Source organism: Myxine glutinosa, chromosome 8 (genome assembly GCF_964187855.1).
Source record: "Myxine glutinosa chromosome 8, kmMyxGlut1.1, whole genome shotgun sequence".
Taxonomy (NCBI): domain Eukaryota; kingdom Metazoa; phylum Chordata; class Myxini; order Myxiniformes; family Myxinidae; genus Myxine; species Myxine glutinosa.
Genome location: NC_136268.1, coordinates 166,479,835 through 166,504,266, shown reverse-complemented (window position 1 = coordinate 166,504,266; position 24,432 = coordinate 166,479,835). Strand labels below are relative to the sequence as shown.

The following is a 24,432-nucleotide window of genomic DNA, read 5'->3' as shown; positions in this document are numbered from 1 at the left end:
TTCACAGCAATCCCTCCCCCCCCCCCCCCCCTCCCCACTCACTCGCCACCCCCTGGCCGCTCCCATGCGGAGTGTTTCTAGCTTTGCAGACTTAAAAATAAACGGGGTCCATATTGTAAAGGGCATCATAAGTATAATCAAAGATGTCATTATACCTCTTTATTATGATGCAAAGGATTCTTGTTTTGCTGATTTTAAAATACTAGAAACACCCGCTCCATTTGAGATCATTGATGTATTGCCATCGTCGTCATCCCCCAACCCACCCCCACCCCTCTGCCCCATATATTGGGTACTCGGTCTCGAGGATCCTGGGTACTACCCCGTCTCAAGGTCTCTAGGATCTTGGGTACTTCCAACACGGATGTAAAATATGGTGGCGATCGAGAGATGCAAAGGATCGTTGTTTTGCTGATTTTAAAATACGGTTCTAGAAACATCTGCTCCATTTGGAAGAATTGATGTTGTTGTCCCCTGCCATCACACCTCTCAAGGGGGAGGGGGCTCCTGGGTTCTACCAACACGTATATATGATTTGGTGGAGATCGCATGAAAATCGTAAGCCTCCCCCACCCCCCCTCCTCCCCCTTGTGCCTTTGACCTGACCCTGTGGACTACCAACACATATGCAAAATTTGGTGTAGATCTGGCCAGCCCTGTCCCTTTTGGTTTTTTTTCAGACGTGCATGCACACACACACAGAATTTCCTTATTTTATATATACACAAAGAATTAAGTTAAGCACCCCTACACAACGAATTAAGGTAAGCACCCCCTAATATATATTATTTGTGTATATGTATACATTGGCATATATTCTAAGGTATGTGAGATCAAATAATGATTGGTATGACATTAGCAATTATCCATTGATGAAATTGAGTGATCAAAGTGAAAAAAAGTGATTGGTTGAGTCAGTGATCCGATCACGTGGGTCCTACACACGTTATTGACGCAAAGATCGCTAGAGGTCTTCTCAGAACAATGACTGTACGTTAGAAAACATAAACGTCATCCACACTGTCCGTGATGGACCTATAGCTCCATACTTAAATTGAGGTGAAAATATGCCTAAAATTCCCCAAAAATTTCACCTTAAATTATTCAGAATAAAATATTGAAAACGGCATGATTGTTATGTTTTTATGTGACCATAATATCACTTCTCCAGAAAATATAGCAATGTCATGGGTATATTACACTGTTTTGACGACAACAAACTTGTAATGTGCGAGGTTGTAAAAAAACGGGGGGGGGGTGCTTAACTTAATTCTTTGTGTATAGTAGGATGGTTGTTGAAAATGCCATTATTTGAAAAGGCCATAGATTCATTTTAACATGTGAATCATTTTGAAGAAGAAAATGCATTTCATATAAACTTGAACATTGCACGTATGAATATAAAGGCACAGAACCACCACCCACTGCGAATACCGGTGGTATCAATCAGCCTACAAGGAAGGGCTTTAGAAACGTTTTGGTTTTTAGGCGAGCGAACAACCCCATTGTGAATGGAATCGATCTACGAACAACATTGCTGGCTCATTGTCTCATCTTTGTTGAAAGATGCCTTTATTTTTTTTTAAAGAAAATAACCTAAAAATAATTTAACAAAACGTCATGCAGAACACGCCTGCAAATACCTGCAAAAAATTTGCACGAATACCTGCAAAATCCACCCCTTCAAAAAAATGGGGCCATGGATACATCAAATTGTTCATTTCATTAAGATTAAAATTGATGATCTTTATCAAAGCTCAGGTCAATCAGATTAAAATTAATTATATTTCAGATGAAAATTGATATTAGACGTTTGACCTAGAGTTGAACTTTGACCTTTTAACCTTAAAATAGTTGGTTTCCCAATTCAGTGATGCGCTATGCCATTGCTATTTAACATTCAGTTTAATCGGATGAAAATTGATGATTTTAGAAGTTTGATCTTGAGTTGACCTTTGACTTTTTAACCTCAAAAACAGAAGGTTTCCCAATTAATGACTCAATATGTAAATGCTGTTCAACTTTCAAGTCAACCGGATGAAAAATGAGAATTTTTTAGAAATTCGATCTCTTTGACCTTTCAATTGAGGACCTTTTACCTTTGATCTCAAAATCAATAGGCTTCTTCCTTATGATCAACTCTACCATCTGGTGAAGTTTTGTGAAGATCGGTTTAAAATTGTGACCTGTAGGCAATTGACAGACAAACAGACAGACAAAGAAGACGTCATGCAGAGCATGCAGAAAATCCACCCCTTCCCCCCAAAAAGGTCATTTGATCTTAATCAAAGCTTGGGTCAATCAGAATAAAATTTATGATTTTTCAGGTGAAAATTGATGATTTTAGAAGTTTGACTTTGAGTTTACCTTTGACCTTAAATAGTTGGTTTCCCAAATCAGCAATACACTATGCAATTACTGTTTAATTGTCAAGCAAAATGGATGAAAATTGATGATTTTAAAAGTTAGACCTTGAGTTGACCTTTCACATTTTGACCTCAAAATAGTTGGTTTCCCAATTCAGTGAGGCACTATACAAATGTTAAATTGTCAAGTCAAACGAATGAAAATTTATTTTTCATATGAAAATTGATGATTTTGGAAGTTTGACCTTGAGTTGACCTTTGACATTTTGACCTTAAAAATAGTTGGTTTCCCTATTTGGTGACTCAATGGGCAATTCCAAGTCAATCTGATGAAAATTGGTGATTTTAGAAGTTTAATCCAGAGTTGTCCTTTGACATTTTTGACTTAAACATAGTTGGTTTTCCAATTCAATGATGCACTATGTAATTGCTGTTTAATTTCCAGGTTAATCAGATGAAAAGTGATGATTTTTCAGATGAAAATTCATAATTTTAGAAATTAGACGTTGAGGTTAGATTAGAATTAGAAAAGGTGACCTTTGACCTTTTGACATCAAAAATATTTGGTTTCCCTGTTCAGTGAGGCACTCTGCAAATGCTGTTAAATTCTCAATTCAATCGAATGAAAATTGATCATTTTTCAGAAGAAAATTGATGATTTTGGAGGTTTGACCTTGAGTTGACTTTTGACCTTTTGACTCCCCCAAAAATAGGCTTCTTGCTTATGACCAACTCTACCATTTGGTGAAGTTTCGTGAACATCGGTTGAAAATTGTGACCTGTCGGCGACTGACGTACAAACAAACAGACAAACAGACAGAATGAAAAATCACTCATAGAGCTACACTTGGCAAAAGAGAACAAAGTAGAATGGCACTCGGTAGAGCATCCTTTTGACCTGAAAAATAGTTGGTGATCAGATATGCATATCATCTTCAAATTTAAAGTTAATCGGATGAAAATTGACAATTTTAGAAATTTGGCCTATGTTGACCTTTTGGCCTATGTTCTACTCAAAATTAGTTTTTTTTTTTTTTTTTTTTTTTTTTGTATACAAGGTCGAGGCTCGTGAAAGAGCGAACATTAATCACACAGAAAGACAAACCGACACAAAAAACATCTAACATAGGGAGCGGTAGACAAGATGGGGAGAGAGGGGGAAGGACACAAACACAACATTTGAGAGCAGGGACCGAGAGACATGGAGACATCGAGAGATCTGAGAGAGGGCGAGGGCTTTGGGGGGGGGGCGTGGGAAGGGGGCGGTGGGAGGGGTATAAAACATATGGACACTGCCAGGACTTCCAGGAAAGAAGTTGGAATTTCAAACAAGGTGGATCTGGGGTGAATTAGCGGGGGTAGAAAAGATCAAGGTTTTGGATGGGGGAAGATAAGAGATGGTGGTGAACAGCTGTTTTAAAGACCTGGAGGGAGGAGTGGGATTGAAGGGAGTGAGGGAGTTTGTTCCAGAGGCGGGAGAAAAGAGGAATGAAAGAGTGAAGGTGAGCAGAGAGCCGAGATTTCGGCAGTTTAACCATCAGAGGGTTGCTGGCAGATCTTGTGCGACCTGTAGGAATATTTGGGGGACAGAGCACAGAGAGAGCTGGGGGTGCAAGGCCGGAGAGGAGTCGGTAGAAGACAGAAAGACCACCTACCTGCCTGCGGTGAGTGAGTGAAAGGCCCTCAGAGATAGCTTCATCGCGGGAGATTCCAAGTCCCGCGTTGGGGGTTGAATTCAGTCACCAGATATGCATATCGTCTTCAACTTTAAAGTTAATCGGATGAAAATTGACAATTTTAGAAATTTGGCCTCTGTTGACCTTTTGGCCTATGTTGACCTTTTGGCCTATGTTGACCTCAAAATTAGTTGGGGGTTGAATTCAGTCACCAGATATGCATATCGTCTTCAAATTTAAGGTTAATCGGATGAAAATTGTGGATTTTAGAAATATGAAAAGTTGTTGACCTTTTGGCCTATGTTGACCTTTTGGCCTACGCTGATCTCAAAAATGGTGGTTGAATTCAGTTATCCCGTTATGCAAATCCTATTCAAATTTCAAATCAATCGGATGAAAATTGTGAAGATTTTATAAATTTGAAAAAAAGTGGTTGACCTTTGGCCTATGTTGACCTTTTAGCCTTTTGACTTCAAAAATATATAGGATTTTGTCTGACCACAACTCTACCATTTGGTGAAGTTTCGTGAAGATCGGTTTAAAATTGTGACCTGTAGGCAAGTATACGTGAGCGGACAGACTTTTTTTTGTCAAGTAACAAACATAACCATGTACGTTTGCTCTATTATAAGATTCTAAGCAAAATGTTGTGAGAAGATTCCGAGGAAACGTAAAGCTAGCTATATGAAGCTTTAATTGATTATCGACAACTATGTAAACTAGTGCTTGACTAATTTTGTTTTTGAACTTTGAAAGTTTTCCACTGCCATATTGGATTTAACGAAAAACCTAAAACAACAACTTCTCCGAAAGCGCCGAACGGATCCATGCTAAATTTTAAACATATGATCGACTACCCATAGTGATCAAAGTTTGCAACAAAACACAACGTCATCAGTCACATGGTTTGGCAGCCATATTGGAATTAAAAATATAACTTTAATAATAATAATAATTCATTTATTTTGTATAGCGCTTTTCAAGCAGCCCAAAGGCGCTTAACTTAACTTTAAAAACCTTCTCCAAAACTGCTTATCCAGTCGATATGAAACGTGAAATGTTTGATCGCAGGACCAAGTGGAAATAATGTTGAAAATTAAAACGTCATCAGTCACGTGGTTTGGCTGCCATATTGAAGTGAAAAAAAAAAACCTTTTAAAATCCTCTTCAAAACTGTGTAACCGATCGATACAAAGGTTTGCAGATATGATTGACTACGCATGGGGAATATTAATGACAGTGATGATGTCATCAGTCACATGGTTTGGCAGCCATATTGGGCTGGAGGAGAATATTAAAAACCTTATTTCTCCGAAACCGTTGAACCGACCAATGCGAAACTTTAAACATATGATCGCATATGCATGGGGAGGAAATGTGAAAACCTAAGATGTTATCAGTCCCATAGTTTGGTAGCCATATTGGATTGAAAAAAAAAACGTTAAAAATCCTCAGCAAACTGCTCAACCAAACTATCTATATGGAAACTTTATTGAAAATTATTACGTAATCTATCACGTGGTTTGGCAGCGATACTGCCTGGAAGCCTATCATCACTGCTCACAGTTCTAGTTATTATTAGCTCCCATTGGACATGATCCGAGATGGGGGCTTATGGATTGGGTCTCGTCTGTGCGTCCATCCACAGCCATATCTCGGACATATATGGACCGATTTTATTCAAACTTGGCACAAAGACAATACATTATGGCATACATATGTGCCTTACTTTATTTTGTGATCTGCTCAAAGATGGCTGGCTGGTAGACTGGAGGCCATTTTCGTTGTAAAAACCCCATGTTGAACACGTCCTCAACCATTTCTTGGACCGGCATGTACAAATCTTGTTCAAACATGGCACACATATAAATAATGAAGGCTTAAATATGATTGTCATTTTTTTTTTCAAGATCAGATCCAAGATGGCCAACTGGTGGCCATTTCATTACTTAAATGTGTCCCCAACCATTTACTGGGCATGCATGGTCCAATTTTATTCAAACTTGGCACAAGCACAGTGCATGATTGCATACATCTGTACTTCACTTTATTTTGTGATATAATCAAAGATAGCCGACTGGTATACTGGTGGCCATTTTAGTTGTAAAAAAAACCTCGGTATTGAACACGTCCTCGACCATTTCTCGGACATGCATTTACTGATGTTGTTCAAACTTGACACACAGATAAAGAATGAGGGTTTACATATGCACGTCATTTTTTTCTAGATCAGATCCAAGCTGGCCGACTGGCCGCCATTTTGTTACTTAAATGTGTCCCCAACCATTTATTTTCATATAAAGGGGTGCCAATTTGATCCATACAGCTGCATGAAGAAGTAAATGTATTTTATTTGCTGGATGTAGGGCGCCCCTTTATATGAACTTTTCTAGAGCATTACTGGGTTCCTCCTAAGAACACAAGGGTAGTCCAGCATGCACACTATATTTTTTTGAATGTCCCTTCAATTCTATAGTTTGCCACATGGCACATACCATTATATAGAGGGGCTTTTTCTATGCTCCTAGCATTTCCCCCAATAATTATAGATGCAGCCTGTGGCTGCTGGTTGCATAATTTTTGGGAGCAGGATTATTTTTATATTGTGTTTTATATTGCAAGATTATTGTTTGTATTATCATTTTTCAAGTTTGTAGTAGACTTAAAACCTCATTGTAAAGTTCCAATCTGATGTCAGACGTTTGAAAATGTCATCTCCTAAAGACTACCATATTTTGTAGGGTGTTTACTTGTGTTGACCTGTCATCTTACACACACCTGTTTGCAATACCACACACCTTTGTAGCCTTCAAAAATTAGGCTGCTTACGCAATTGGTGGCCCAATTCTTAATTTCCTATATGACCATTTGCCTTATGAGGACTACCTCAAATCTGTAGTTTCCATCAATAAATAGTGTAGTCGGTATACGAGCCTTTCTAATGAACCTCGATTGAGACACAATCCCAATGAAAAGGAAAACCTTCCATCAAGGTTACCAGTTCTTCCAGCGAGTTCTAAATTCTATGAAGATAATTGTTGTGGAAATCAATTCAAGTCGCAACTTTAGTCCATCTGTTGGTTTAATTCCATTAAGACCTTTGACATCATTCTGCAAATACAGGGATGCAATAGAAATAAGGTTTGGTTTCACATAGGTCAATCCACAATATCATTCAATGAAAGCAAGCGTAATATTCTATGCGGTACATACCGTTAACGAGTCTACTAGTCAATGTAACATGTCACAGGAGAAGACGCCTAGAGCAGCGGCCGTTTCGGGTCTTATAGCCGCGCCCCCCTAGCGGTGTCAGCGAGCAGCGAGCATCACCTGGATTCAGCATAATACGATTTCACTACAATAATCAAGTTGGGATTTTTGGTAAATAATGGGCACTTTCATCCCTTTTACAGGCAATTTGGGATATATGGCCGTGGGGCACACATTATTCTCTTCTAAACGTACCATAGAATGTTAATGCCCACAAAGTGCTAAAGTAAAGAAGACAGCTTGTTTTTGTTTTTGACAACTCATTGTCGATCATATACTGATGTGTAATGAATCCTCTAACCACATCATTTTCATCATTTCCATTATTAATAGGATTATAATTACTACTAGCATGACTTGGCGTGCTCCGCGTGCCCGCCTCACCACACGTCATTTCAGAAGGATAGGCATCTTTGACCATGTCTGCTTTCTCAGGGAGTGAGGGATGGAGGGAATGGTGGATGGGGCTGCATGGTGCTTGGGTCGACGGTGGTGGGGTGGATGGGGAATGAATGGGAGGAAGGTGGGGGAGGTCGGCCAAATATATTTTGTGCTCTGATTGAATATACTAGGGCATTGCCCGTACTATATCTATATCTAAAATTATATCCCCCCCCTCTATTTACATGAAATGGTTTGGTCCAAAGCGAACGGCTTCCGGAGTTTGGTAAAGAAATCGCCATCGCGTGCACAAACGCGCAGGAAAGCGAATGAATCGCAAATTCGTTTTTATTAGTTTTATTATTAGTTTTAAAACATAGTTTAACGCCAACATAGTTTGCAAACGTGAAATAAATGAATACGCTCTCAAATGTGCCGTCCGAGGCAGAGTCTGTTCGCCACGTTCGGCACACGCGATAGCTCGCTGCTCTCTGATTGGTTGAATCGTTTTTTGGACATAGCTCGGTAAGTAATTGTCCGATTAATATGAAACCTTGAAAAGGCACATCCTCGGGTCCCCAGCAATATACCTGGCAAGTTAAAAGTATATCGGACCCGTGGTTGTCGAGAAACAGCGGTCACAGACAAACAAACGTACAGAGATTACTGGAATTATAGATAGATACTGTAATTCAGAAGTCAGAATCCAACACGTATAAATAAAAAGGAACCGAGTACAAATTTATATATTTTTTTAATTTTCAGTTAGAGCTGGAAGGGAAGATCAATACAAATGTATCAAAAACTGGATGGAAAGTCGAACATCCAGCCTCACCGAGCACATGTGCCCCCAATACACCACCTACCTTAGACTTCCGGCCGGGTTTTTACGTCGTATATTTTACTTTGCCCATATCACGAACTAAATCTCGATTAATCAGGTCAAAGTAACAAAAAAAAGTTGAATGATGAATACGGATAAGTCATGAATGTGTTTCTTAGGTTAGCTTTAAATATATAAATAACACGATGGAATTGTTAAAGAAAATTTGAAGAAGAACAAGACATTTTGGTCACAAATGGAACCGCCTTTAGAGGCCATTTTTCCCCGCAGAGCAGGGGTTGGCCTTTTTTGGGCCCAAGAAAGGACCAAGACCTCCAGGTCTTGGTCCTTTCTGGGCTTTTTTGATGTGTTTTTGGGCTTTATTGGGCACCTTGGCCCCCTTTTTGAAGCAATGTTTTACGGCCGGATGCCCTTCATATCGCAAACCCTGTTAGTTGCCTCTTGCGACACGCAGGGAACTGCCAGTGAACTGGTACTCAATTTGCCGACCTCGGAAGGATGACAGGCTGAGTCAACCCCCTTGGCGTTAATTCAGCGATCGACCGGGATTCAAACCCAGGGATTCAAACAAACGATCATTCATATTCAACCGGGATTCAAACCCAGGATCCTCGGATCCAAAGCCGGCACCCTAACCGTTAAGCCAACACCAGGCTTATTTTGGTCACAAATATCCATACATAACCACATACGTTTGCTCCATTATAATAAAAAAAAGATATCATTGAAACTTGAATACAACTATTAATTACATACTATTGAAACCTGACTACGTTGATTAATTACGTCCAATTAAAACCAGAGTACCTCTCTTAATTACATACCATTGAAACCTCATTGAGTACGTCTATTAAATACATACTATTGCAATATGAGTACAGCATATCTATTAATTACATGCTATTGAAATGTGAGTACGTCTATTAATTACATACCATTGAACCCTGACTGTGTACGTCTATTAAATACATACTATTGGAATATGAGTACAGTACATCCATTAATTACATACTATGGTAACCTGAGTGCATCTATTAATTACACTGTTTACATCTGTTAATTATATGCTATTGAAACATGATTACATGGGTCTTCTGCGTCTTTTCGGACTTCGTGGTATTTTGGGGTCTTTTTTTTTTTTTGTACATAGGATCGAAGCTCGTGAAAGAGCGAACATTTATCACACAAAAAAATCAAAACAGACACACAAAGTATATAATAAGGGGAGCTATATAATAAGGGGAGCAGTAGACAAGATGGGGAGAGAGAGGGTCTTCGGGGTCTTTTCAGTCTTTGCTGTATTTTTGGTCTTCAGGGACGTTTTGGTCTTCAGGGTTTTTTGTTTCCTCTGGGTCTTTAAGTGTCTTTGGGGTATTTTGGATCTTCAGGGTCTTTTAGGATGTTGGGGTCTTTTGGGTCTTTTGGTTCTTCTGGGTCTTTATGGGTCTTTAAGGGAATTTTTGGATCTTTGGGGTATTTTGGGTCTTCAGGGTATTTAAGGGGATTTGGGGTCTTAAGGGTCTTCAGGGCATTTTGAGTCTTCATTGCATTTAAGGGTCTTCAGGGTCTTTTGAGTCTTCTGGGTCTTTAAGGGTTTCCGGGGTCTTTTCGGTATTTGTGGTATTTTGGGTCATCGGGATCTTTAAGAGTCTTCAGGGTCTTTTTAGTATGTTGGGCCTTTGGGGTATTTTGGGTCTTCATTGTCTCTTAAGGGTATTTGGGGTATTCAGGGTGTTTTGGGTCTTCAGGGTGTTTTGGGTCTTCAGGGTGTTTTGGGTCTTCAGGGTGTTTTGAGTGTTCAGGGTGTTTTGGGTCTTCAGGGTGTTTTTGGGTCTTCAGGGTGTTTTGGGTCTTCAGGGTGTTTTGGGTCTTCAGGGTGTTTTGGGTCTTCAGGGTGTTTTGGGTCTTCAGGGTGTTTTGGGTCTTCATGGTGTTTTGGGTCTTCAGGGTGCTTTGGGTCTTTGGGGTGTTTTGGATTTTTGGGGTGTTTTGGGTCTTCAGAGTCTTTTGGGTCTTCAGGGACTTTTGGGTCTTCAGTGGATTTTGGGTCTTAAGGGTATTTTGGTTCCTTTGGGTATTTAAGGGTCTTTGGGGTATTTTGGTTCTTCAGGGTATTTATGGGCCTTCAGGGTCTTCAGGGTGTTTTGGCTCTTCAGAGTGTTTTGGCTCTTCACAGTGTTTTGGGTCTTTTGGGTCTTCGAGGTCTTTTGGGTCTTCGGGGTCTTTTGGATCCTCTGGGCCTCCAATGGTATTTTGGGTATTTGGTGTATTCAGGGTCTTTTGGGTCTTCTACATCTTTAAGGGTCTTTTGGGTCTTCACAGTGTTTTGGGTATTCTGGGTCTTTTGGTTCCTCTGTGCCTTTAAGGGCCTTTGGGGTAGTTTTGTATTTGGGGTACTTAAGGGTCTTTTGGATCTTCGGGGTATTTTGGGTATTCAGGGTGTTTTGGGTCTTCGGGGTCTTTTAGGTCTTTGTGGTTGTTTGTGTCTGCATGGTCCTCTGGGTCTTTAAGGGTATTTTGGATATTTGTAGGCTTTAAGGGTATTTTGGGTATTTAGGGGTCTTGGTGGTCTTAAGGGACTTAAAGGGTCGTCAAAGGTCTGAGGGGTCTAAAGCGTCAAAAGGTATATTCCAACAGTGCGCAATTAAGAGTTTACAGACTGTGTTTTTTGGGTGTTATTTCAAGTTGAATAAGTAGAAGACGTTTTGTTCACAAATAAACAAACAAGAAGACGTCATGCGGAGCACGATACTTGCAAAATCCCCCCCCCCCCCCCACCCCCAAAAGTTTTCCATTGATACAGCAAATTGTCCATTTCATGAAGATTAAAATTTATGATCTTGATCAAAGCTTGGGTCAACAGGATGAAAAGTGACGATTTTTCAGATGAAAAATTATGATTTTAGAAGGTTGACCATGAGTTGACGTTTGACCTTTTGACCTCAAAAATAGTTGGTTTCCCTATTTAGTGACTCGGTGTGCAAATGCTGTTCAATTTTTCAAGTCAATCGGATGAAAATTGACGGTTTTTCAGATGAAAAGTGATATGATTTTGGAAGTTTGACCTTGAGTTGACCTTTTGACCTCAAAAATAGTATGTTTCCCAATTTAGTGACTCGATATGCAAATGCTGTTCAATTTTGAAGTCAATCAGTTGAGAATTGACGGCTTTTTAGATGAAAATTGATGATTTCTAAAATTTGACCTTGCATTGACCTTTGACCTTTTGACCTCAAAATAGTATGTTTCCCAATTTAGTGACTCGATATGCAAATGCTGTTCAATTTTCAAGTCAATCGTTTGAGAATTGACGGCTTCTTAGATAAAAATTTATGATTTTTAGAATTTGACCTTGAGTTGACCTTTGACATTTTGACCTCAAAAATAGTATGTTTCCCAATTTAGTGACTCAATATACAAATGCTATTCAATTTTCAAGTCAATCGGATTTAAAATAGCGATTTTAGAAATTTGACCTCCAGATGACCTTTTACCTTTGACCTCAAAATCAATAGGCTTCTCAATTGGGACGACCTATACAGCTTGGTGAAGTTTCGTGACGATCGGTTTAGAATTGTGACCTGTAGGCCGGTGACAGACAGACAAATAGACAGACAGACAAACAGACAGAACCACAAATGCAACTGACCAGTATACTTGAACATCTTCGATTTTGCAAGTAAGAAGACGTCATGCGTAGCACGATACTTGCAAAATCCACCCACCCCCCCCCCCACCTCCCCCCCCCCCACCCCCCCCCCCCCCCCCCCACCCCCGAAAGTTTTCTATTGATACAGCAAATTGTCCATTTCATGAAGATTAAAATTTACGATCTTGATCAAAGCTCGGGTCAACAGGATGAAAATTGATGGTTTTTTCAGATGAAAAAGATGATTTTAGAAGTTTGACCTTGAGTTGACCTTTGACTTTTTGACCTCATAAATAGGTGGTTTCCCAATTCAGTGAGGCAATACACAAATGTTCTATTTTCAAGTCAATCGGATGAAAATTGACGGGTTTTTTCAGATGAAAAGTGATGATTTTGGAAGTTTGACCTTGAGTTGACCTTTGACCGATTGACCTCAAAAGTAGTTCATTTCCCAGTTTAGTGACTCGATACACAAATGCTATTCAATTTTCAAGTCAATCGGATTTAAAATGGCGATTTTCGAAATTTGACCTCCAGATGACCTTTGACCTTTGAGCTCAAAATCAATAGGCGTCTCAATTGGGACGGCCTATACAAATTGGTCAAGTTTCGTGACGATCGGTTTAGGATTGTGACCTGTAGGCCGGTGACAAACAAACAGACAGACAGAACCACAAATGCAACCGACCAATATACTTGAAAAATCTTCGATTTTGCAAGTAACAAACATAATCATATACGTTTGTTCTATTATAATGAGATGTTGTGGTCGCATTCATTGTGTTTTTTTCATGTTTTTTGTTTTTTGCCATCCCCATCATCCCATATTCACAACTAAAGCGCTCTCCCAAATGTGTGACGACTCATCACCACCCATGACACCTGCACATGATGATTCCATGTACTCTGGCTGCTCACCTTCTGCATTGCCATGTACCATTCGGCCTGTCCCTGTGGTATCAGGGGAAGATTGCTCATCACCTCGAGAAAGTAAATATCAAGAGGACAGTCAAACAAGAGGGAATACTGAGAAGGGTAGTTTGGCTGTGTGTGCCTGGGGGGTTAGGGGCGGGAGGGGGGGGGGGGCAGTTTGGTGTTGAATCAGGGAAATTTGTAAAGACAATGCAGCCTGACATACGTCCGTGTATTGATTCTGTTCACCTGTTTTTGCTCATACATCACAAGGGTTGTTGATGTTTGAAGGTAATATTCTTATGGGTTGTTTTCTATCTACAATAATTAGGACTTGAATTATGACATTATATGACGCTCCATGGATTTCTAGAATAATAAGCATTGCTGTTGTTGTCCAGGTGATGCGGGGAAGGCACGATCTGAGCAAGAGCAGCTCACCCACGACATTGAAAAAACAATGGAGAACAACAGGTAAACAAACCACGTCAGAGCTGGCAGTAGTTAAATGGTGTTTCTCTGCCAAAGTTTTCAATCCATTGTATTCATTAAACCAGAACTCTTGCACATTATAGGACTGCATAGCTTGGAGGACAAAATCCTTTAAGGTATATTTTAATATGGACCTTTTTGGCAAACAAATGTTTTTTATCAACAGTAAATAGGTGTCAGGTCGGTGAGGAAACACATATCCAGGTGGTCAAAACCAAGTGAGCCTGCAATGGCCACCTGTGACCTTTCAAGCATTTTCTAAATCATTATTCTTAAGAATTTCACATTCAGGGATGTCATTCATCGTTCATGCTTCTTTCGGTCCAGTAAAAGCGCCAAACTTACTTTGGTGGCATTTGTTACCGAGAGAACCCAATATAACCCATAAGGTAACCTTACCTCTATCTATAATGATTATTTAATTGGATTGTCTCCAGACAAATATCCCTCCTCCATGACTCTTTCTTCTTCCATTTCTTCCCCGTCATCATTTAGAACCAGACATGGATCCGTTAAATGAAAAACCAAATCCGGAAGCCAAACAGTTCAATCTTGGTTTCATCAGACCACAGAATCTTGTTTCTCACAGTCTGAGAGTCCTTCAGGTGCTTTTTTGCAAACTCCAAGCGGGATTTCATGTGTCTTTCACTGAGGAGAGGCTTCCGTCTGGACACTCTGCCACAAAGACCAGATCGGTGGAGTGTTGCAGTGATGGTTGTCCTTCTGGAAGTTTCTCCCATCTCCACACAGGATCTCTGGAGCTCAGCCTGAGTGACCGTCGGGTTCTTGGTCACCTCTCTTACCAAGGCCCTTCTCCCCCGATTGCTCAGTTTGGCCGGGCGGCCAGCTCTAGGAAGAGTCCTGGTTGTTGCAAACTTCTTCCATTTAAGAATGATGGAGGCCACTGTGCTCTTGGGAACCTTCAATGCAGCAGAATTTTTTTTTGTAGGCTTCCCCAGATCTGTGCCTCGACACAATCCTGTCTCTGAGCTCTGCAGGCAGTTCCTTCGACCTCATGGCTTGGTTTTTGCTCTGATACGCATTGTCAGCTGTGAGACCTTATATAGACAGGTGTGTGCCTTTCCAAATCATGTCCAATCAATTGAATTTACCACAGGTGGACTCCCATCAAGGTGTAGAAACATCTCAAAGATGATCAAGCGAAATGGGAGGCACCTGAGCTAAATTTCAAGTGTCATAGCAGCAAAGGGTCTGAATACTTTCTGAATGCACTCTATATAAAGTTTCATTTAAAATGTTGTAAAATGTGCCCGTCATTGCATTTTTGGTATTTGACCTTTTGACCCTGCCCCAAGGGCCAAAGATGAAAGTCGAAGTTAGTAAATCTTCATCTGTTATGAGCAAGCAATGAAAGCCAAAGTTAGTGAAACTCCATATGTTATGAGCAAGCAATGAAAGCCAAAGTTAGTAAAACACCATCCGCTATGAGCAATCCATGAAAGCCAAAGTTAGTAAAACACCATCCGCTATGAGCAAGCAATGAAAGCCAAAGTTAGTAAATCTTCATCTGTTATGAGCAAGCAATGAAAGCCAAAGTTAGTAAAACTCCATATGTTATGAGCAAGCAATGAAAGCCAAAGTTAGTAAAACTCCATATGTTATGAGCAAGCAATGAAAGCCAAAGTTAATAAAACTCCATATGTTATGAGCAAGCAATGAAAGCCAAAGTTAGTAAAACTCCATCCGATATGAGCAAGCAATGAAAGCCAAAGTTAGTAAAACTCCATATGTTATGAGCAATCCATGAAAGCCAAAGTTAGTAAAACTCCATCCGCTATGAGCAAGCAATGAAAGCCAAAGTTAGTAAAACTCCATATGTTATGAGCAATCCATGAAAGCCAAAGTTAGTAAAACTCCATCTGCTATGAGCAAGCAATGAAAGCCAAAGTTAGTAAAACTCCATCTGTTATGAGCAAGCAATGAAAGCCAAAGTTAGTAAAACTCCATCCGCTATGAGCAAGCAATGAAAGCCAAAGTTAGTAAAACTCCATCCGCTATGAGCAAGCAATGAAAGCCAAAGTTAGTAAAACTCCATCCGCTATGAGCAAGCAATGAAAGCCAAAGTTAGTAAAACTCCATATGTTATGAGCAATCCATGAAAGCCAAAGTTAGTAAAACTCCATCTGTTATGAGCAAGCAATGAAAGCCAAAGTTAGTAAAACTCCATCTGCTATGAGCAAGCAATGAAAGCCAAAGTTAGTAAAACTCCATATGTTATGACTTATGAGCGATCCATGAAAGCCAAAGTTAGTAAAACTCCATCCACTATGAGCAAGTAATGAAAGCCAAAGTTAGTAAAACTCCATATGTTATGAGCAAGCATCGAAAGCCAAAGTTAGTAAAACTCCATATGTTATGAGCAAGCAATGAAAGCCAAAGTTAGTGAAACTCCATCCGCTATGAGCAAGCATGAAAGCCAAAGTTAGTAAAACTCCATCTGTTATGAGCAAGCAATGAAAGCCAAAGTTAGTAAAACTCCATCTGCTGTGAGCAAGCAATGAAAGCTAAAGTTAGTAAAACTCCATCCGCTATGAGCAAGCAATGAAAGCCAAAGTTAGTAAAACTCCATCCGCTATGAGCAAGCAATGAAAGCCAAAGTTAGTAAAACTCCATATGTTATGAGCAATCCATGAAAGCCAAAGTTAGTAAAACTCCATATGTTATGAGCAATCCATGAAAGCCAAAGTTAGTAAAACTCCATCTGTTATGAGCAAGCAATGAAAGCCAAAGTTAGTAAAACTCCATATGTTATGAGCAATCCATGAAAGCCAAAGTGTGTAAAACTCCATCCGCTATGAGCAAGCAATGAAAGCCAAAGTTAGTAAAACTCCATATGTTATGAGCAAGCAATGAAAGCCAAAGTTAGTAAAACTCCATAAGTTATGACTTATGAGCAATCCATGAAAGCCAAATTTAGTAAAACACCATCCGCTATGAGCAAGCAACGAAAGCCAAAGTTAGTAAATCTTCATCTGTTATGAGCAAGCAATGAAAGCCAAAGTTAGTAAAACTCCATATGTTATGAGCAAGCAATGAAAGCCAAAGTTAGTAAAACTCCATCTGCTATGAGCAAGCAATGAAAGCCAAAGTTAGTAAAACTCCATATGTTATGAGCAATCCATGAAAGCCAAAGTTAGTAAAACTCCATCCGCTATGAGCAAGCAATGAAAGCCAAAGTTAGTAAAACACCATCCGCTATGAGCAAGCAATGAAAGCCAAAGTTAGTAAATTTTCATCTGTTATGAGCAAGCAATGAAAGCCAAAGTTAGTAAAACTCCATATGTTATGACTTATGAGCAAGCAATGAAAGCCAAAGTTAGTAAAACTCCATATGTTATGAGCAAGCAATGAAAGCCAAAGTTAGTAAAACACCATCCACTATGAGCAATCCATGAAAGCCAAAGTTAGTAAAACACCATCCGCTATGAGCAAGCAATGAAAGCCAAAGTTAGTCAATCTTCATCTGTTATGAGCAAGCAATGAAAGCCAAAGTTAGTAAAACGCCATATGTTATGAGCAAGCAATGAAAGCCAAAGTTAGTAAAACTCCATATGTTATGAGCAAGCAATGAAAGCCAAAGTTAGTAAAACTCCATCTGCTATGAGCAAGCAATGAAAGCCAAAGTTAGTAAAACTCCATCCGCTATGAGCAAGCAATGAAAGCCAAAGTTAGTAAAACTCCATCCACTATGAGCAAGCAATGAAAGCCAAAGTTAGGAAAACTCCATCCGCTATGAGCAAGCAATGAAAGCCAAAGTTAGTAAAACTCCATCCGCTATGAGCAAGCAATGAAAGCCAAAGTTAGTAAAACTCCATCCGATATGAGCAAGCAATGAAAGCCAAAGTTAGTAAAACTCCATATGTTATGAGCAATCCATGAAAGCCAAAGTTAGTAAAACTCCATCCGCTATGAGCAAGCAATGAAAGCCAAAGTTAGGAAAACTCCATCCGCTATGAGCAAGCAATGAAAGCCAAAGTTAGTAAAACTCCATCCGCTATGAGCAAGCAATGAAAGCCAAAGTTAGTAAAACTCCATATGTTATGAGCAATCCATGAAAGCCAAAGTTAGTAAAACTCCATCCGCTATGAGCAAGCAATGAAAGCCAAAGTTAGTAAAACTCCATCTGTTATGAGCAAGCAATGAAAGCCAAAGTTAGTAAAACTCCATCCGCTATGAGCAAGCAATGAAAGCCAAAGTTAGTAAAACTCCATATGTTATGAGCAATCCATGAAAGCCAAAGTTAGTAAAACTCCATCCGCTATGAGCAAGCAATGAAAGCCAAAGTTAGTAAAACTCCATCTGTTATGAGCAAGCAATGAAAGCCAAAGTTAGTAAAACTCCATCTGCTATGAGCAAGCAATGAAAGCCAAAGTTAGTAAAACTCCATCTGTTATGAGCAAGCAATGAAAGCCAAAGTTAGTAAAACTCCATCCGCTATGAGCAAGCAATGAAAGCCAAAGTTAGTAAAACTCCATATGTTATGAGCAATCCATGAAAGCCAAAGTTAGTAAAACTCCATCCGCTATGAGCAAGCAATGAAAGCCAAAGTTAGTAAAACTCCATCTGTTATGAGCAAGCAATGAAAGCCAAAGTTAGTAAAACTCCATCCGCTATGAGCAAGCAATGAAAGCCAAAGTTAGTAAAACTCCATCCGCTATGAGCAAGCAATGAAAGCCAAAGTTAGTAAAACTCCATCCGCTATGAGCAAGCAATGAAAGCCAAAGTTAGTAAAACTCCATATGTTATGAGCAATCCATGAAAGCCAAAGTTAGTAAAACTCCATCCGCTATGAGCAAGCAATGAAAGCCAAAGTTAGTAAAACTCCATATGTTATGAGCAAGCAATGAACGCCAAAGTTAGTAAAACTCCATATGTTATGAGCAAACCATGAAAGCCAAAGTTAGTAAAACTCCATCCGCTATGAGCAAGCAATGAAAGCCAAAGTTAGTAAAACTCCATCTGTTATGAGCAAGCAATGAAAGCCAAAGTTAGTAAAACTCCATCCGCCATGAGCAAGCAATGAAAGCCAAAGTTAGTAAAACTCCATCCGCTATGAGCAAGCAATGAAAGCCAAAGTTAGTAAAACTCCATCCGCTATGAGCAAGCAATGAAAGCCAAAGTTAGTAAAACTCCATATGTTATGAGCAATCCATGAAAGCCAAAGTTAGTAAAACTCCATATGTTATGAGCAATCCATGAAAGCCAAAGTTAGTAAAACTCCATCTGTTATGAGCAAGCAATGAAAGCCAAAGTTAGTAAAACTCCATCTGTTATGAGCAAGCAATGAAAGCCAAAGTTAGTGATACTCCATCTGTTATGAGCAATCATTTAACCAACAAGAAAAAGAGCAATCAGAGATTGCAAACCCTCGCCAGATGTATTTTCAGTGTTTTTTAAGGCTTTTGTGTTAAATCAAATATGGCGGCCGAACCACGTGACCGATGACGTCATCATTTTTTTTTTTCTAAAATAATTTATTCCTAGATTATGCTCAAAAAATTTCATCTTGATCGGATGAAGTTTGTACTTGTCGAATTATGACGTCATAATGGAGGCACATATGACATCATCATTAACATATTTTATTCCCCATGGAGAGTTCTTTACAATGAGCCACGTCTCAACTTTTTCTGTTCAGCACTTTCGGAGATATGGAGGTACACATTTTTTCGGTTTTTCCAAGATGGCGGCCGAACCACGTGACCCATGACGTCAGCATTGTTTTTTTTCTCCACCAGTTAATGCCGGCATGGCGCTCAAGAAATTTCATCTCGATTGGATGAAGTTTTGTACTTGTCGAATTATGACATCATAATGGAGCCACCTATGACATCATCATTAACATATTTTATTCCCCATGGAGAGTTCTTCACAATAAGCCATGTCTTAATTTTTTTTCTATTCAGTACTTTCGGAGATATAGAGGTGCAAAGTTTTTCGGTTTTTCCAAGATGGCGGCCGAACCACGTGACCTATGACGTCCTAATTATCATTAAAAAATTATACAGGTGGAGTTGCACCCATGTTGAAAATTTCCTGTCAATCGGACCAACGGTTGCAGAGAAAATCATATTTATTCTGTGCGGACAAACAGACAGACAGACATACAAACAGATGAAAAATCACTCATCGAGTGACACTTGGCAAAACAGAACAAAGTAGAATGGCACTCAGTGGAGCATCCTTTTGACCTGAAAAATAATTAGTGGTTGAATTCAGTGACCTGATATGCAAACCGTCTTCAAAATTTAAGTGAATCGGATGAAAATTGAGGATTTTAGAAATTTTAAATGGTTGTTGACCTTTGGCCTATGTTGACCTTTTGGCCTACGTTGATCTCATCAATAGTTGGTGGTTGAATTCAGTGCGCCGATTTGTAAAGCCTCTTCAAATTTCAAGTCAATCGGATGAAAATTGAGGATTTTAGAAATTTGAAACATGGTTGTTGACCTTTGGCCTATGCTGATCTCAAAAATAGTTGGTGGTTGCTTTCAGTAAGGTGATATGAAAATCCTTTTCAAATTTCAAGCCAATCGGATGAAAATTGACGATTTTGGAAACTTGAAATTGTTGTTGACCTTTGACCGATGGTGATCCCAAAAATAGTTGGTGGTTGAATTTAGTTTGCTGATATGTAAATCCCATTCAAATTTCAAGTGAATCGGATGAAAATTGAGTATTTTAGAAATTTGAAATTGTTGTTGACCTTTGGCCTATGTTGACCTTTTGGCCTATGCTGATCTCAAAAATAGTTGGTGGTTGCTTTCAGTAAGGTGATATGAAAATCCTTTTCAAATTTCAAGCCAATCGGATGAAAATTGACAATTTTGGAAACTTGAAAAATTGTTGTTGACCTTTGACCTATGGTGATCCCAAAAATAGTTGGTGGTTGAATTTAGTTTGCTGATATTTAAATCCCATTCAAATTTCAAGTGAATCGGATGAAAATTGAGGATTTTAGAAATTTGAAATTGTTGTTGACCTTTGGCCTATGTTGACCTTTTGGCCTAGGTTGATCTCATCAAAGTTGGTGGTTGAATTCAGTTCCCCGATATGTAAATCCTCTTCAAATTTCAAGTCAATCGGATGAAAATTGAGGATTTTAGAAATTTGAAAAAAGTGGTTGACCTTTGGCCTATGTTGACCTTTTGGCCTATGTTGATCTCAAAAATAGTTGGTGGTTGAATTCAGTTCACCGATATGTAAATCCTATTCAAATTTCAAGTCAATCGGATGAAAATTGAGGATTTTAGAAATTTGAAATGGTTTTTGACCTTTGGCCTATGTTGACCTTTTGGCTTATGCTGATCTAAAAAAATAGTTGGTGGTTGAATTCAGTTTGCCGATATGTATATCCTATTCAAGTTTCAAGTCAATCGGATGAAAATTGAGGATTTTAGCAATTTGAAAAAAGTGGTTGACCTTTGGCCTATGTTGACCTTTTGACCGTTTGACCCCAAAAATATATAGGATTTTGTCAGACCACGAACTCTACCATTTGGTAAAGTTTCGTGAAGATCGGTTTAAAATTGTGACCTGTAGGCAAGTATAAGTGAGCGGACAGACAAACAAACACACACACAAACCGGAGTGATCACATGCAATACCCTCTCCTCTGGCGAGGGTTGTTAGGGTTAGATAAGGGCATTGTACGCTTTTCCATGATCTTCAGAAAATGTTTTATAAACCAAGAATGTTTGATTTTGAAATTATTTACGGTGATTTCCTGATGCTCCAGTTAACCTTTTTCAGGTGTGATGACGAGGATGTTTGAATTTCTTTATTTGATGGCAATTGGGGTTCATCATGGCAGTATAACGCATCCGTCAAATAAATATTTTGTGGAAAAGAAAATGATGATGAAGCATCTGAATAATTTTTCAGAGGTCGAGAACGCAAAATGTCTTTTTCCATCCTCTTTTCACCTGTCCTATTTATCCTTCTTTATTACCTGCACCAACCACCGAAGGTCGATTGAGGTTATGTTTTCACCCCTATTTGCATTTGTCTGTCTGTTTGTCAGCATTGTATCTCAAAAGGTTGTTGACAGATTCGTACGAAGCTTGGTGGACATATTGGGAGTGTGACAAGGACAAATTGATTCGATTTTGGTGTAGATCTGGATCCGGTTACAAAACGAACATTTTAAAACCGATTCTTCACCATTGAGAGACAGGGCTAAAACGATATATTGCACGATATCTCCAAAAGCTACAGACAAATTCAGACGAAACCTGGTGGAAGAGTTGGTGAGGTGACGAGAAATGGTTTTGATTTTGGTTCAGGTTCAAATCCATATCTGACCTATCAGAGGGATACAAAATGTAAATGTTCATCTTGGCCGAGGTATGTGCTCTCTACCGAGTGACGTTCCCCGTATTCTTTGTTAACTCAACTGGACTATGTCCAGCTGAGTTTTTGTCGACACCCAGTGTCCGCCGTCCGTCGTCTGTCTGTCGTCTGTCTGTCTGTCCGCCTGTCTGTCGTCTGTAAACAATTTGACGTCTACGCTCTAAAAGTCACAAATATTGATAAAATGTGATGAAACTTGTTATGCAGCATCTTTAAGACATAAACGAGTTTGGGATTGCATTTGGGCGTTGCACGCCCAAAATGGGCGCGGCAGGGCGGCCATATTGAAAAATCAATTTTTGTCAACATGGTTCTTCATAATGTAGCTAGAAGGCTGAACTTGGTGTGTAGACAGTATGTAACAAACCTCAACACATATATTACGAGTTTTGACGATGTCCGGAAAATGACCTCGTCGTGACCTATGCCATGACTTGACCCATAAACATCAGTTTGGACGACGTCCAAGCTCTAAAAGTCACAAATACTGATCAAATTTGATGAAACTTGTGCCTTTTGCCACTTAAAGATATTTGAAAATTTTCATTTTTTTGGTTTCCATGGAAACAATTGGACATAGTGCATTTTGTTATTCATTTCGTTTCCGGAGCAGAACTCAAAAACCGTTCAATATATACTGAAACGCAAAAGAAACTTACCACCTTTGAAACCTTTAAATATCAACAATAACACTGCGTGTAGTAAATATGTGAACTTATTTGTAGACAATAGTGTCCTCACTGTCAGACAAAACGGTCACGGATGGTCACTTGAACCTTCAATGGTCACTTCATATCACAGCTGTTGAACAGCCGTTTTGACTGTCAGTGATTCGCCAAGGGGTACGGGATGATTTTAATGAGCTGCACGTGATGTCTTGATATTGGCTTTAAAAGGGCCAGTGCAAAATGGGCATTTCAATCAACATGCCACGATTGTCAAGGGATCAACGGCAGCGTGCCCTGGGAATGCTGCAAGGCGGACTGAGCTACCGTGAGGTGGCATGTCGCCTTGGCTGTTCACACCAGACGATATCGGCCCTGGTGGACAGAGACACCCTCCACAACTCTGCAGATGACAGACCTCGATCAGGGAGGCCAAGAGTCACCACTGCAAGGCAGGGCAGGCAGATGGTCCGAAGTCACCTGCGGGATCGATTCCGTCCAGCATCCCGCACTGCGGCAGAAACTCTGGGGCGTGCAAACCCACGGATCTCCAATGATACCACTTACCACTTACCACTTGTAAGTACCACAGAAACTTACCACTTGTTTGAAATGTAATAAAATTGTAACAGTTCAAAATAAAACAAACCAACAATTGCTAATTGAAACATTGGCATTTTATTGATGACATGTCAAGTTTTTGACCAAGATACACCATCTCATCAGTTTGTTCTACAGTACAGAACAGCACAGGGTGCAATGTCAGTCCCCTTTCAATAGCGTGTGTGGCCACCATTGTTTTGGATACAGGCAGTGCATCGTCGGCATATACTGCCTACCAGTCTTTGGATGGATTGCTGCTGGATTCTGTCCCACTCAGTCCTCAATGTCTGAAGCAGCTCTGCCCGTGTCCTGGCCCTGCCAACTACGCGTCTCCCAAGCTCATCCCACAGGTGCTCTATGGGACTCAGGTCAGGGGAGAGCGCAGGCCACTGCATGGTGTTGATGTTCTCACCTTGGAGAAATGCAGTGGTAAAGCGAGCAGCATGGGGACGAGCGTTGTCATGCTGAAAGGTTCTCAGTTCTGGGTGGTCTAGCAGGAATGGCAGCAGATGAGGTCGCAGGATGTTATCCACATACCGCTGGGCATTAAGATTCCCATCCACAACTACCAGTGGCATCCTGTACCGGCCTGATATGGCGGCCCACACCATCACACTTGGGCCACCCCACCTGTTGGCTTGATGCACGCAACAATCGGCATATCGCTCGCCAGTTCTTCTCCACACACGCTCACGCCCATCAGGACTGTCCACACAGAACCTTGACTCATCGCTGAAAGCGACCTCGTTCCACTGCGCCAAGGTCCACCGCTGATGCTGCTGGCACCATCTCTGTCGGTTGCGGCGATGGGCAGCCGTCATCACGGGGCCTCTGTATGGTCTTCTGGCAGTCAGACCATAGTCATGCAGTCGTCTTCGTGCAGTATCATTGGAGATCTGTGGGTTTGCACGCCCCGGAGTTTCTGCCGCAGTGCGGGATGCTGGACGGAATCGATCCCGCAGGTGACTTTGGACCATCTGCCTGTCCTGCCTTGCAGTGGTGACTGTTGGCCTCCCTGATCGAGGTCTGTCATCTGCAGAGTTGTGGAGGGTGTCTCTGTCCACCAGGGCCGATATGGTCTGGTGTGAACAGCCAAGGTGACGTGCCACCTCACGGTAGCTCAGTCCGCCTTGCAGCATGCCCAGGGCACGCTGCTGTTGATCCCTTGACAATCGTGGCATGTTGATTGAAATGCCCATTT

General features: G+C 40.3%; 1 protein-coding gene across 1 annotated transcript in view; it reads left to right on the top strand.

The window, feature by feature from the left end:
• The window catches only part of LOC144893353 (ankyrin-2-like), a 144,800-nt gene that overhangs the window by 11,403 nt on the left and 108,965 nt on the right, over positions 1-24,432 (top strand). Inside the window, exons 4-5 of the mRNA XM_078783910.1 lie at positions 13,027-13,176; positions 13,500-13,572. Coding sequence (XP_078640036.1) covers positions 13,027-13,176; positions 13,500-13,572 — 223 coding nt within the window. The remainder of the gene's footprint in view (positions 1-13,026; positions 13,177-13,499; positions 13,573-24,432) is intronic.